Source organism: Schistocerca gregaria, chromosome 2 (genome assembly GCF_023897955.1).
Source record: "Schistocerca gregaria isolate iqSchGreg1 chromosome 2, iqSchGreg1.2, whole genome shotgun sequence".
Lineage (NCBI taxonomy): Eukaryota > Metazoa > Arthropoda > Insecta > Orthoptera > Acrididae > Schistocerca > Schistocerca gregaria.
The window spans coordinates 11,747,496-11,762,838 of record NC_064921.1 but is presented as its reverse complement, the minus strand read 5'-3'; the positions used below and the strand labels follow the sequence as shown (position 1 = coordinate 11,762,838).

The 15,343-nt window shown below is 51.0% G+C and overlaps 1 protein-coding gene across 1 annotated transcript; it reads right to left on the bottom strand.

The window, feature by feature from the left end:
- Window positions 1–4,255: 4,255 nt before the first annotated feature.
- LOC126330225 (uncharacterized) lies at window positions 4,256–5,869 on the bottom strand. The gene is made up of 2 exons (XM_049996340.1): window positions 4,942–5,869; window positions 4,256–4,845 (listed from the first exon to the last, which is right to left on the bottom strand). The coding sequence occupies exons 1-2, from the start codon at window positions 5,867–5,869 to the stop codon at window positions 4,256–4,258; spliced, it is 1,518 nt and encodes a 505-aa protein (XP_049852297.1).
- Between the last annotated feature and the right edge of the window lie 9,474 nt (window positions 5,870–15,343).

The following is a 15,343-nucleotide window of genomic DNA, read 5'->3' as shown; positions in this document are numbered from 1 at the left end:
CCGTTGTTGTCAGGTGTCGTTGGTCTGTCGTCGGACTCCTCCTGTATTTACCCGGTGGTGCGCGCTCCACCGCCGGCGGCTTCCCCGCCTGGCGGCTCCGATCCGCAGCCCAAGGCGTTCCCGCTGTTGGTTGTGGTTACAACAAAACTGACAGAGAGGCACTACCATAAGCGGATCCAGTTTGTGATGTTCGATTTTATGTGTAATGTCCTTCTCTTGCATACTCGCTTGAAGATGGCCAGAAGACTCTGTGACGAAATGTCATGATAGCATGTACCTACAGGGCAGTTCTTTCAAAATGTGTAACAGTGTTCTTGATACTTTCATATTTCTTAGCTCAAATCTAACGACCTGAAAAACATAGCATTGTGCCTTCGATTTGATTTTTCTGATGACATTCTCACAATTGGTCCTAGGCTTAACCAAGTGAAGAAACTTAGAACTAGATCCTTGCCGGATGTCTGGTGTAGGCAAAACTTCCTGTGACCTCTGACTGAGGAGTGTCATTTGCACACACATTGAAGAGAATGGAGCCAGCATGCAGCCTCGACATATCTCACTTCCTGGTGTCCCAAAGGTCTGCGTTGGTATTGAATATAACAAATTAAAAAGATGAATGATCATTTAGGATGTAATCTGCAATTCATGTAGGCGGGGAATTCTTTGTGAGATGGTATAGTTTCTCCAAATGCTCTACTTGATTTATTGTGTCATAAGTGGCTGTTAGATTTAGAAACTCAGCTCCTGTGATTTGCTTCTTTTCGAACCCATCGTTAATGTACCAGTGTGGGAGACGAAATATTTTGCTAGAGCTTGAGCCCTCGAATTCTGGAATAAAGCTCTGCTCCTGTTAATCAAGAACCAATTAAGAATCAAGACATCAGAAATCTTGTAATGATGACTCACGGCAGATATAGCCCCATGACTTTTCAGATCGTCTTCAGGTTCACATGATTTCAGTGCAACTGCCACATGCCACATCCCCGTTTCTCCACAGGATGGGTATCTGGTATGTGTTCCGACATATGTTGCAACATTAACTAGTATCGGCCTTAGAGCCAAACTGTTTGATCTGTTCGGTCCGAATCTCAGCATTTTGTCGCTTTTCCATTCTTGCACTAGTGTACATCCTAATCTAGGTATTTTACAGGAAATGAATTCTCAGGACTTCCGTTTCTTTTTTGTTCTAATTATTCATAGTTTCCGTATGTCCATGTTGTTCTCTGGACTGCTGTTTATATGAAGCTGGTGGAAAATTTTATTGGCATCGGCAGTAGCTTGTGGTGGTGGTCTGGATGCGACGACATTGAAGCTGTTAAGTAAGGTGTATATTTTTGAGCTATTGCTAGTAACGGAATGTATTTGTTTACTAATCAAAACATCCACGGGTGTACTGCCGGTCTATAGTGTCCAACGGGCACAATATTTCGGCGATCAAACATGTCGCCATCATCAGGTGAACTGACGGACTGAGCTCCTGTGAACGTGCCGGCACGGAGATCCGTACGCTATGGCTGCTCAGGGGGAACTGGGTTCGGTCTCGCGTGGATCTGCACGGAGATAACTTTTCCTCCGATGTGTGATGCAGTTCGCAGCAGTTAGTGCTTTGCCTCCCATGCATGCCGATGTAATGGGTCGTCACATGTAGAATGTCTTCTTGGGTGTCTCCTCAGCACAGTTCTGCAGTGCTAGCTATGCAGCGAGCAGGTGTGGCCAGCGGGTGTTGACGCTGCGCGGCAGTTTGCGGCCCAGCGTCCTGATTTGGGTGTTGTGTGACCGGCCAGCACGTTCATAAAAGGTGCGGGCGGCCGCCGGGAAGAGGTCACGGAGCAGAGGTACTTCCGCGATGTCGTGGAGATGACCGGCGGGGAAATCGTAAGGCAGGTGCAAGGCCAGCCGAAGGATGCGATTCTGCAGTGTCTCCAGCTTCTTCAGGTTCGTGTCGGCGGCGTTCGCCCTGACGACGGCGGCGTATTGGATTACAGGGCGGAGCTGCGCCCTGTAGAGAGTGATGCCCAGACGCGGTGGTAGTCGGGAGCCAGGGTTCAGCACCGGGTACAGGACGCGAAGCCGGTTCCTCACTTTGGCCACTTTTGGGACAGGGCTGCCACCGACGGTGAGCGGTTGCAGACCCGCAGGAACGAGTCGCCTGGTGACGATCAGAAACTGTGTCTTGGCCCTATTGAATTTTAGACGCCACTTGACTGCCCAGGCTGCCAGGGTGTCAACGGCGAGCTGCAGACGGCGGCGCATGACGGCGGCATTGAGGCTCCTCGTATATAGAGCCGTGTCATCCGCGTACAGGGCGAGCCGCACACGGTCGATCTTCGGCGCATCAGAAGTGTACAGCGAATACAGGAGTGGTCCCAAGACCGAGCCCTGTGGCACACCGGCGTTGATGCGGCGGACGGAGGACAAGCCATGCGCGGCCCGCACATGGAAGGTCCTATCGGCAAGATAGGAATGGATGAGACGGACGTGCGACGTCGGGACCCCAAGTTCAAACAGTTTGAACAAGAAGCCGCGGTGACACACACTGTCGAAAGCATGCGACACGTCCAGAAACACCGCGCCGAAGAACTCTCGCTGCTCGAGGGCGACGAACGCATCTTCCACTAGGCGTAGGAGTTGGTGAACCGCCGAGTGGCTCCTGCGAAAGCCGAACTGCTCTTCGGGCAGGAGGCCTTCCTCGTCAACGTGGCGCTGCAGCCGCCTGATGTACACCCTTTCAAAGACCTTGGAGACTAATAGGTCTGTAGTTCGCGGGCTGACGCAGATCCTTCACCATCTTCGGAAGCGCCACGATCTCTGCATGCTTCCAGGACTGCGGAAAACTGCAGGACCGGAGGATTACATTAAAGACGGCAGCGAGATGAGTGACAGCCACCGGCGGTAACTTCTGGAGTAGGGCGTTGGAAACCTCGTCTGGGCCCGCAGCTTTCCTGGGGTTCAGGGCACGCAGGATGGACGACACCTCCTCCGCCGTCGTCTCTTCAATGACGTCATCGTCGTCGCGTGCCTCCAAGTAGCGTGGGAGCTGGTCAGCAACCAGGTCGTCGTGGACAGCGTCGGTCGGGTCTTCGATCGGCGTAAACGCAGCCTCAAAGACGTCTGCGAGGTCATCAGTCTTCGCAGATGGTTCGCAGACAGCCTGACCATTGACCTGCAGTGGAGGGATACGTTGGGTGCAGCGTAGGAAACGCTTCGTCGCCTGTCAGACCGTGCCATCGTTAAGACAGAGGGTGGCGACCTTGTTATTCCAGTCGCGATTGCGATGGTTGTCAATGGCGACCCGGATATCCCGCCGCATCCTGTTGAGGAGGCGCTTGGTGTCGGCATTTCTTGTCCGCTGCCACTCCCGGTAGACCCGGTTGTTCGCCTGACTACTCCCGCCAGCTGCCGCCGGACATCCTCGCGGCCATCACTGAGGAGTTCGAGGTCGGGACGGCGTTGCTATGTTAGCCGTAACGTACTCACTCGCCGCCTCGCCGCCCCCTGCAGCAGCTGGTGCGGACGCAGCACTTCTGCACTTTGCGGCAACCACGATCGACGCTGCCGTTTGAAACCTGCCCCAGTCGATGCCAGCAAGTGAGATGCCTCGCCTGGGCTGTTGCAGGGCGTCTGAGTCGATATCGAAAACCACTGGGACATGATCAGAAGACTGAACCGTCCTCGTCGTGGCGGTGATCTGATGAGGGATGCCCTTGACGACTGCGATGTCGATGATATCCGGGAGGCCACGGGCAGGGAAGATTGTCGGATCGTACGGCCCCACCACAAGCGCATGGTGGCGTTCTGCTACCCGGAGCAGGTAGCGGCCAGCGGCATTGGTGATCCTGGAGTTCCAGGTTTACTATTGAAGTCCCCGGCGACGAACACCTTCCCCCTCAAGGAGAGCAGAGCATCGATGTCAGCAGGGTCCAGTGGACGAGACGGCGGCCGATAGGCAGCGACGAACGTGATGGCGCCCGCCGAGGTGTGAACGACGACACCAGTGGCCTCCAGGGTTTCCAGTGGTGGAAGTTGTATCACGTGATGACGAATGCCATTGAGCACGTAAACGGCTGTCCCACCGCCCGCCGTCAGTCGATCGGTGCGATAGCTGGAGTAGTTGGCCGCCCTGACGTCGACCCCAGGCTTCAGGTGTGTTTCGTTGATAAGGCAGACGTCGACGGCTTCATCTCGAAGAAATTGGCGAAGTTCACCAGCTTGAGTGCGGACGCCGTTGGCATTCCACGCGACGGCTGTGAGCCTTCTAACGATGCCCATTGTGCAGCTGGTGAGTGTTGACAGCGGTCGGGGCCGGAGAGGCCAGCGGCACTGCAGCGGTGAGTTGCTGCGACAGGGCTTCAATCAATTTCGTAGCATTGGTCACTAAGGCAGTGAGCTGCGCGACGAGGTTGGCCAGGTCAGCGGTGGAGGCAGCCGGCGTGGCCCCGTCGCTGGAAGGGGGAGGCGTGGCTGACTCGCTTGGAGAGTCCACCTGGGGCTGCTCGACCGACGGTGCTGAGCGCTGGGTACCCACGGGGCGCTGACCTCCGCGCAGGCGATTGGCGGGGCGTGGTCTGGCCGACGGCCCGGGAGAGACAGTACCCGGGTCCGCCACTAGCAGCTGTGGTGGAGGCGCAGGAGCCTCAGGTATCGGCACGCCATCCGACGTGGCAGGAGCAGGAGCAGCCGACGCAGCCGGGACGGTGAGGGCGCCCCCTGACGCCACCGCGAAAGAGACGCCGGGCCGTCTCGTTGCTGGCTTCTTCGGATGTGGCCCACGATAGCTGGGCACGTGAGCACCGCCACAGAGTGCACAAGTTGGCTTCTCAGTGGGCGGACGGGGACACGCACTTCCTGCGTGGGCGCCGGCGCATTTAACACATCTGTCTGGCATAGAGCAGTGGCGCGCGACGTGATTGATCCCCTGGCAGCGAAAGCACTGCACAGTGCCTCTCCTGGAGCGAAGATCTTCGGTCTGAACCGGAACGTCGGCGACCCGCGTCAATTGGTATAGTATGCGGTTCTCCACGGTTTCGGAGCAGACGACCAGGAAGAGCGGCATATCATCGCGCGATTTAGGAGACTTCATCTTCACGACTGCCCGTATGTAGAAGCCCAGGTCAGCGAGTTCGCGATGCAGGTGATCGGCTTCCATGTTGAATGGGAGGTCCCGGATGACAATCTTCAAGACTTTGTCAGGTGCGGAAGCGTGGGTATAGAACGGGATACCACGCTCAGACGCCTCCTGAGTGACCCAGCGATAGTCGTCAGCAGATCGGAGTGTGACCCTGTACAGGTCTCGTCCGGCAGGCTTCACAGTATACACGGCCGTTGTCCAGTTGCGCAACAACTTCTGCAGTTCCCCATAGGGCGGCCGAAACTGGAGGACCACCGGCGGGAGATGGGAGTCTGTCTTTGGCGCAGGATCGCGCGGCAGCTGGTCCGGCGCGTCAGCGAGCGCGTCGAATGAATTGGCGACGGCAGTTGGAAGCGTCGTCGATGACTGCATGCGTCTTGCAGTGCGCCGGGCCGGGACAAAACCATCAGCGTCAGGGGCGAAATCTTGCTTGGCCCTCTTCTCGATCGGCGAGCTGCGAACAGCGGACGTCGCGGCTGTTGCCCTCCTCTTCTGTTTCCCACTTCGTCCGCGTGGCTGAGGGGCGGTGGAGCTCTCATCTTCAGAATCGGGGAGCGGAACAGACAGCGCTGTCTTCAAAGTTTCCGGAGCTGTGTCCACCAAATCCATAGCCATAGCACTGGTCGTCATAAGTGGGGGGCCAGATGGGGCCGCCGACGGCGCAAGCCCGGCCGGACGGCGATCTGCCACACCCTTCGCGTCGCTAGCAAGCGCAGGTACGTCCTTCTCGCGGCTGCACATCTCAGCGACTCGTGCGTGCGTGCGGTGGGTTCGGTCGCGGCGGCGGCCGGTTTAAATACCCTCCGCCAGCGGCGCGCTCCCTCCGCCGTCCGCGCCCCGTGCCACGGTAGCGCGGTGGAACAGATTGCGACGGCGTCGTCACACGGAGGACAGAGCCATCACACCAACGTCATCTCAGACGCGACATGTTTGATCGCCGAAATATTGTGCCCGTTGGACACTATAGACCGGCAGTACACCCGTGGATATTTTGATTATCAAATACCCCGGGAGAAACTCAAGAATCATATTTGGTTACTGTTTCAGTGGTTTGCAATCCCTCGTGTTAATCCCTGGCCATAAGTTTCAGTCTGTATCCCCCACTTACGTTCGATGCTGACTTGTTAGTCCAGAACATGCATGTGAATCCAATTGCCAAGACTCCAAGATAGTATTTAAAGTAGACTGGCGAGGCAGTGAGAACTTGAATCGAGTTGCGGAGCCTGCCATGGTGATCCGTGCACTTGTGTAAACCGCCGTGCCAATATATACTCTGTCCCACCGCATGTTGGCGGTTTTGGGATCCTTTGTTAGTAAGGGCATGTTATTTAAGATTCGTTACAAGTCCCTAACCCTCCCGAGGAGCAGAGGGGTTTAGGCCTTTGTCATGTTCAGAACAGAGCGAAGGCCCCGTCCGTCAGCTGTCACCTGCACCTGTGGAGACGAAGCCCGACGTGCTTCACAAGTCTCTTACTGGAGAACCTTACGACCCGCCTCACTCACACCCCCTGTGACGATATCGGACACACCAGCACCCTTCTTCTCCATTAGCCAATTCTTCCTTGAATCAAGCTACATCCACACCTCACTACTACCAAAATGCTTGACGACGACGAGGGCGATATATACTGCCATGCAACTGGATGCTGAATGTGACTGAAAGCAAACACCCCACTACAAAGTGGCGTGCTGTGTGGCAGGCAGTGAATGCCACCACCATTGATACTGACATGCAATCTTCATGGTGTATAACTGTTAAAGGGAAACAGTTGTGCCAGTCCCGCCTACATCACATCCACCTCGCCGACTCACTATTGTGCGCCACATGCCAAGTGCTTCACACGGATGAACATCGTTTCGACTGCGGCTTGGCAAAGGACGTTCGGTATTTGGTTTGCCAGATGTTGACTTTTCTCACACGCACGACTCCCAACGGGGTAATTACACGATGACTTCGTTTCCCAGATGGGTTGTATTTCCCAAGAGCAAAAACGAACTCTTTTGCGTGGATTAGCGGCCACGCTGTTCACTACCTATCCGGCAAAGGCGAAAATACTGTACCCGGTTTTTGGTACTACCTAAACGAAAGACACTGTGCGATCGTTAACAACCCTAAATACAGACATTTTTTCTAATTTTCTTTGGAGCGCATTCCATAGCCCGCCTCGCAGCTGGATTATCCATGACTTGTTAACCTTCGAACCTCTTTCCAGTTCCTTTTTGTTAATGAGATAGAATAAATAACGGATACAACACAGTGGCGATACGGTAGTCATCGGAAAATCCGCAGTGGGCTATAGCATGGAGCATCCTTATGTCGTAAAGGGACGACTTTTATTATTCTGGTTGTTGTTGTTGTTGTGGTCTTCAGTCCTGAGACTGGTTTGATGCAGCTCTCCATGCTACTCTATCCTGTGCAAGCTTCTTCATCTCCCAGTACCTACTGCAACCTACATCCTTCTGAATCTGCTTAGTGTACTCATCTCTCGGTCTCCCTCTACGATTTTTACCCTCCACACTGCCCTCCAATGCTAAATTTGTGATCCCTTGATGCCTCAAAACATGTCCTACCAACCGATCCCTTCTTCTAGTCAAGTTGTGCCACAAACTTCTCTTCTCCCCAATCCTATTCAATACCTCCTCATTAGTTTCGTGATCTATCCACCTTATCTTCAGTATTCTTCTGTAGCACCACATTTCGAAAGCTTCTATTCTTTTCTTGTCCAAACTAGTTATCGTCCATGTTTCACTTCCATACATGGCTACACTCCAAACAAATATTTTCAGAAATGACTTCCTGACACTTAAATCTATATTCGATGTTAACAAATTTCTCTTCTTCAGAAACGCTTTCCTTGCCATTGCCAGTCTACATTTTATATCCTCTCTACTTCGACCATCATCAGTTATTTTACTTCCTAAATAGCAAAACTCCTTTACTACTTTAAGTGTCTCATTTCCTAATCTAATTCCGTCAGCATAACCCGATTTAATTGGACTACATTCCATTATCCTCGTTTTGGTTTTGTTGATGTTCATCTTATATCCTCCTTTCAAGACACTGTCCATTCCGTTCAACTGCTCTTCCAAGTCCTTTGCCGTCTCTGACAGAATTACGATGTCATCGGCGAACCTCAAAGTTTTTACTTCGTCTCCATGAATTTTAATACCTACTCCAAATTTTTCTTTTGTTTCCTTTACTGCTTGCTCAATATACAGATTGAATAACATCGGGGAGAGGCTACAACCCTGTCTCACTCCTTTCCCAACCACTGCTTCCCTTTCATGCCCCTCGACTCTTATGACTGCCATCAGGTTTCTGTACAAATTGTAAATAGCCTTTCGCTCCCTGTATTTTACCCCCGCCACCTTTAGAATTTGAAAAAGAGTATTCCAGTCAACATTGTCAAAAGCTTTCTCTAAGTCTACAAATGCTAGAAACGTAGGTTTGCCTTTTCTTAATCTTTCTTCTAAGGTAAGTCGTAAGGTCAGTATTGCCTCACGTGTTCCAACATTTCGACGGAATCCAAACTGATCCTCCCCGAGGTCCGCATCTACCAGTTTTTCCATTCGTCTGTAAAGAATTCGCGTTAGTATTTTGCAGCTGTGACTTATTAAACTGATAGTTCGGTAATTTTCACATCTGTCAGCACCTGCTTTCTTTGGGATTGGAATTATTATATTCTTCTTGAAGTCTGAGGGTATTTCGCCTGTCTCATACATCTTGCTCACCAGCTGGTAAGGTTTTGTCATGACTGGCTCTCCCAAGGCCGTCAGTAGTTCTAATGGAATGTTGTCTACTCCGGGGGCCTTGTTTCGACTCAGGTCTTTCAGTGCTCTGTCAAACTCTTCACGCAGTATCGTATCACCCATTTCGTCTTCATCTACATCCTCTTCCATTTCCATAATATTGTCCTCAAGTACATCACCCTTGTATAAACCTTCTATATACTCCTTCCACCTTTCTGCCTTCCCTTCTTTGCTTAGAACTGGGTTGCCATCTGAGCTCTTGATATTTATACACGTGGTTCTCTTCTCTCCAAAGGTCTCTTTAATTTTCCTGTAGGCAGTATCTATCTTACCCCTAGTGAGATAAGCTTCTACATCCTTACATTTGTCCTCTAGCCATCCCTGTTTAGCCATTTTGCACTTCCTGTAGATCTCATTTTTGAGACGTTTGTATTCCTTTTTGCTTGCTTCATTTACTGCATTTTTATATTTTCTCCTTTCATCAATTAAGTTCAATATTTCTTCTGTTACCCAAGGATTTCTAGCAGCCCTCGTCTTTTTACCTACCTTGTCCTCTGCTGCCTTCACTACTTCATCCCTCAAAGCTACCCATTCTTCTTCTACTGTATTTCTTTCCCCCATTCCTGTCAATTGCTCCCTTATGCTCTCCCTGAAACTCTGTACAACCTCTGGTTCTTTCAGTTTATCCAGGTCCCATCTCCTTAATTTCCCACATTTTTGCAGTTTCTTCAGTTTTAATCTACAGGTCATAACCAATAGATTGTGGTCAGAGTCCACATCTGCCCCTGGAAATGTCTTACAACTTAAAACCTGGTTCCTAAATCTCTGTCTTACCATTATATAATCTATCTGATACCTTTTAGTATCTCCAGGGTTCTTCCACGTATACAACCTTCTTTCATGATTCTTAAACCAAGTGTTACCTATGACTAAGTTGTGCTCTGTACAAAATTCTACTAGGCGGCTTCCTCTTTCATTTCTTAGCCCCAATCCATATTCACCTACTATGTTTCCTTCTCTCCCTTTTCCTACACTCGAATTCCAGTCACCCATTACTATTAAATTTTCGTCTCCCTTCACTATCTGAATAATTTCTTTTATTTCATCGTACATTTCTTCAATTTCTTCGTCATCTGCAGTGCTAGTTGGCATATAAACTTGTACTACTGTAGTAGGTGTGGGCGTCGTATCTATCTTGGCCACAATAATGCGTTCACTATGCTGTTTGTAGTAGCTTACCCGCATTCCTATTTTCGTATTCATTATTAAACCTACTCCTGCATTACCCCTATTTGATTTTGTGTTTATAACCCTGTAATCACCTGACCAGAAGTCTTGTTCCTCCTGCCACCGAACTTCGCGAATTCCCACTATATCTAACTTTAACCTATCCATTTCCCTTTTTAAATTTTCTAACCTACCTGCCCGATTAAGGGATCTGACATTCCACGCTCCGATCCGTAGAACGCCAGTTTTCTTTTTCCTGATAACGACATCCTCCTGAGTAGTCCCCGCCCGGAGATCCGAAAGGGGGACTATTTTACCTCCGGAATATTTTACCCAAGAGGTTGCCATCATCATTTAATCATACAGTAAAGCTGCATGTCCTCGGGAAAAATTACGGCTGTAGTTTCCCCTTGCTTTCAGCCGTTCGCAGTACCAGCACAGCAACGCCGTTTTGGTTAATGTTGCAAGGCCAGATCAGTCAATCATCCAGACTGTTGCCCCTGCAACTACTGAAAAGGCTTCTGCCCCTCTTCAGGAACCACACGTTTGTCTGGCCTCTCAACAGATACCCCTCCGTTGTGGTTGCACCTACGGTGCGGCCATCTATATCGCTGAGGCACGCAAGCCTCCCCACCAACGGCAAGGTCCATGGTTCATGGGGGGGGGGGGGGATTATTCTGGTTACGTCGCCGAAAAGGAACGGCATTCCTTTATCCATTTTTGTAAAATAAAAAAAGAAGGGTAGCGTCTAAAAAGAAAGGAAAAAAAGGTAAGGCGACTTTTCGCGATAAGCTGGAAATCCACTTTTGAGTCCCGGTCCAAAAAATAAAAAATAAAAAAAAATAACAAAATAAAAAGAAATGGGTGGCTTAGTGGTTAACGCATCTGCCTCGTAAGAAAGAGACCCGGATTCGATTCCCGGCCCTCGTACAAATTTCCACTCGCCGTTTCCGTCTATATATATAAAATCATACTTATGTGGGATGAACAAAGATTCTGGAATTGTGTCATTTCCTTTGTATGCTCCCAGTAGGTTTGATCGTTATGCAAGTATTGTGGAGATACCTCTCGTACTCCTGGAGGGAACACGACGCCCTTTTCGAGAAGGGCTGTTGAGGAAACTTACGCTGACGGCATTACAGTCGATCTACAGTCCAGTTCTAATGCCGGCCCTCTAAGCTTGATTCAGCCTTCAGCGACGCAGCGGTTCGGACGGTGTTCACTTCCCTGCCGCACGTCTGAGCGAGAGGTGTTTACGTTGAGTGTGTAGCGGTGTGCCGCGGTAATGCATAGAACGAGTCGTGGCCTTGTCGTTCCGCAAATCGACACATATATTTTTTTTTTTTTTTGTTAACGAATATGCTCGGCCGAAGGCTTACGAGATCGAACGTTATTTAGGGGACGAATTAAAAACCGAACCTGACGTTCTAGTTGGAATACACTTATGTACAGTCAGCAGCGTGGTCTATGTCATGTTAATCAGTGAAGCGGCATGTGACGAACTACTACTCCGACTCCTACAAGGACTCCGTTTCCGTCATTCGGACGGAAATGTTGGAGCGGTTGCAGTTGAACACTCCGGCATGGGACAACGAACGATCCGCGTCTTAGAGCTTCCATTCGAACAGCCAGAATAATTGGTGACAGACGCCGTACGTCCTTACGGAACGGTCCAATCCCCTGTGTCTGAAAAATGGGCGAGTTTCAAAACTTATCCTGCCCTCAATGGCGTCGGACAGATAGCGATAGAACTCCGAAAACACGTTCCGTCATACCTGTACGTCACTGGTTCAGGGAGATTGTCATCTATGACGGACTACCAAGGACGTGCTCTGGGTGTGTGAAGGACGGTCACGTCCGTTCTGAGTGTGCTCAACGAAGGTTGTTGCAGCTGCTCAACGAAGGTTGTTGCAGCTGCCACGGGATGAATCCCCCTCTCACACCGCGTCCGACTGTGCTCCCCATGACCTATGTCGCCGCATTACGCGATGACGTAGGCTGTGAGACAGAAACGCACCGAAACACACACACAGAGGCAGGTCGAGGCGGGCCACGGAAGGACGACGTTGCTCTGGACCGCGTGCACCAGTCGCAGGGCGCTCCCTCTTCGGTGCCGCTTGCGGCCCCTTCAGATAAGGCACTTACAGACGTCGATATTGCGACGTCACTCAATTCCGACGCCCCCCACGAACAACTAGAAACCGTGCTGACCTCTGATTCAGAGGCCCGTTTTCTGGCCGGCAAGGAAAACAGCGATGACCAAAACGCCGGAAGAAGCGCCGCCTCGCGGTGCAAAACGACCAATCTGATCCAGCAGGCAATTCTGAGGCGTTCTCGGGTACAGAGCAGACAATCATGGAAATAGAAAAACCGTTTATCGTGGGTGCAAGGGTGGCCAGCGGGACGGCGACACGACCTTCCGATGACGATGCTCCAGAAACAGCGGAAGACAATGTAACTTTTAATTCGTCTTGATTGCAAAATGTTTATTCATATGACCGGTTTTGGTTCCTTTAGCACCATCTTCAGATCTGATATTTCGGTTACAGGAGTAACCCGTCCAAATATAGCAACTTTCACATGCTGCGTCACACCAGCATGGGAAAGTTGCTGTATTTGGACGGGTTACTCCTGTAACCGAAATATCAGATCTGAAGATGGTTCTAAAGGAATCGAAACTGGTCATATGAATAAACATTTTGCAATCAAGACGGATTAAAAGTTACATTGTAAAATCACTGATTGCGGCTATCCTATCAGACATTGTCTGTTTCTGCAAACGGCGGAGGAGTTCGATCGACGGCAACATGCAATCGAGGAGGCTGCGGCGCCTACGACGCACGACAATTATAGGGACTGGTCAGAAGAGCCAGATAATGCCGGAGGAACTGCTCCCACACACTCGGAATAATGGCAGACCATGTGAGGAGACGGCGGGGAGGTCAGTAAGAAAGCAGCCTGTGTACGGAAGAAAGACCCTATCCGAGAAGCTTGCTGCATGGCTGTCAACGCAGATAAGGCACCTTACGGTCGCTCAGTTAATATCAATAGCACTGGGACGTCGGTGAAAATCATGATGCTCAGTGACCTGATAAAGGCTTCAGATTTAGTCATAGCGCTATTACAGGAAGTTCGGGTGCTTCCTCCCTCGGGCTTTTGCGGCTAGGACGAGAGCGGCGTTGGCACAGAGGTACTGTTAAAGTAAGGGACACGTGCAGACAAAGTGGAGTATTTGCCTTCTGCCCGTGGTACGGCCGTGACCACAGGTGGAATACCTTTGATCAGTATATTCGCACTGTCAGGCTCGGATAAGAGAAGGGAAAGAGCATATTTTTACGCCCATGAGGTTACACCGTTGTTCCAGGGACGATTCGATGCTTGCATAGTCGGAGGAGACTTTAATTGTGTGCTCGACAGAAAGTACCAACATCCTAACTATACTCCTAGCCAAGAACTTCGGGAGCTGGCCCATGATATGGAATTAGTCGATACGTGAGACCTGACGTATCGCAACCAAGCAGAATATACATTATTTACAAGCCACTAGGCGAGCCGTTTGGATCGGATCTACGCTTCCAGGGCGTTACCGATGTCGACGGTGCGCGCAGAAATATGGCCGACAGCGTTTACAGACCACGAGGCATATATTTGTACGGTTAACCTTGATAGACAGCAGGTATGGTGACGGAGGGGTAATTGGAAAATGAACGTCTCCCGCCTGCGTGATGCAGAATGCCGGCGCATGGTGGAGGATGCGTGGCATGGCTGCCTTCGTCGACGAAACCGTTATGGTTCTCTCCAGCAGTGGTGGATCGAGTGTGCGAAGCCAGCTTCACGGAGGACGTTAGTAGGTTACGGGAAGGAGGTTTCTCAATGGCAGCGCACGATCACTGACTTTTACTTTACGGCTCTCCGGGAACTGTTAGGTCAACCACATACTCCAGACGGTCGTCCACCGTGTCAAGGCGAAGCTGGTACAACTTGCGACGCTAAGGATGGCGGGTATGAAGAAACGCGCGAGGTCGCAGGGTGACTGCCCAAAGAGTTTCCCTCGAGGCATTATGTGATAAAGAAAAGAAGAAGAAGACGAAGGACGTTAATTCATGTGTTCGATCTCGGCGATGGCCGTCGCTTTTCAACACAAAGGGGCATAGCACAGGCGTTCACGGATCATTTTAGCAGATTCTATGCGAGCAACGGGCAGGACCAGAGGGAGCTGGAGAAAGTCCTTGAAGAGATCCCAGTCGAGACGCATGTGAACAGGGAAGCGGGCGTGTTATCTGAAATTACGTGTGAGCAACTGGAGGAAGCGATTACACGAGGTGCCTGCAACAGGTCCCCAGGTCCAGACGGATTCCCGTGGGAATTTTACCGTGCCTTTGTGGCCATTATGATACCGATGTGGTTATGCATGTTTAATGAGCTTGTGCAGCAAGAAGTACCGGTTCCCATTAAATTCACGGAAGGACTCATTATACCGTAGCCCCGTGGTCGTTAACCCTCCTTAATAGTGACTGCCAGATCTTTGTGCGCATACTGGGCAGCCGTACCAAAACGTCACTGGTGGATCGAAAACATGCCGATCAGACCTTTCTTGGCGGCATCAGTAATGTCCATGCAGCCTTGTGAGACTATCGTGACTTCGTCGCCCTCGCGCCTGCAAGCCGCCTCCGGGGGGGGGGGGGGGGGGGGCGACTAGTTGCTGTAGATTTCGATCATGCCTTGGGTAGAGTGGGCCATGTGGTGTACCTGGCGGTGGTGATTGATTGATAGGATGGGTGTCTCGCCAGTTTTGACCACTCCAGTGATGCGGCTGTTGCACGGCGCCACCTCATTGACTGTGATCAGCTGAGTATTTTAAGATCTCAAGGTCACTCAGGCAGGGTTGCCCCTTGTTGATCCTCCTATATGCGATCTCCTTAGAACCGTGCCACTCAACCTTCGCCGCAGTCTTTCTCTCTCTGCAGCATATATCATTCAAATGCAGAGCGTATGACATTAATTCCTCGTCTCCAGAATGAGGGGGAGACTAAATCAACACTGGATAGGCTACAGACGTACGGGATGGCAGCTGGCAGCGAGGTCCACTTCCCAAAATCACAATTCATGCATGTGGGGCGTGGACTGGAACTAGGAACGGAAGGATCCTTACCTGTGGTGCAAACCCTTCGCCGTTTGGTTATCACCTTTGATAAAGAGACGGCGGAAACGCCTGCGGACGACTACCGACGGCTGTTA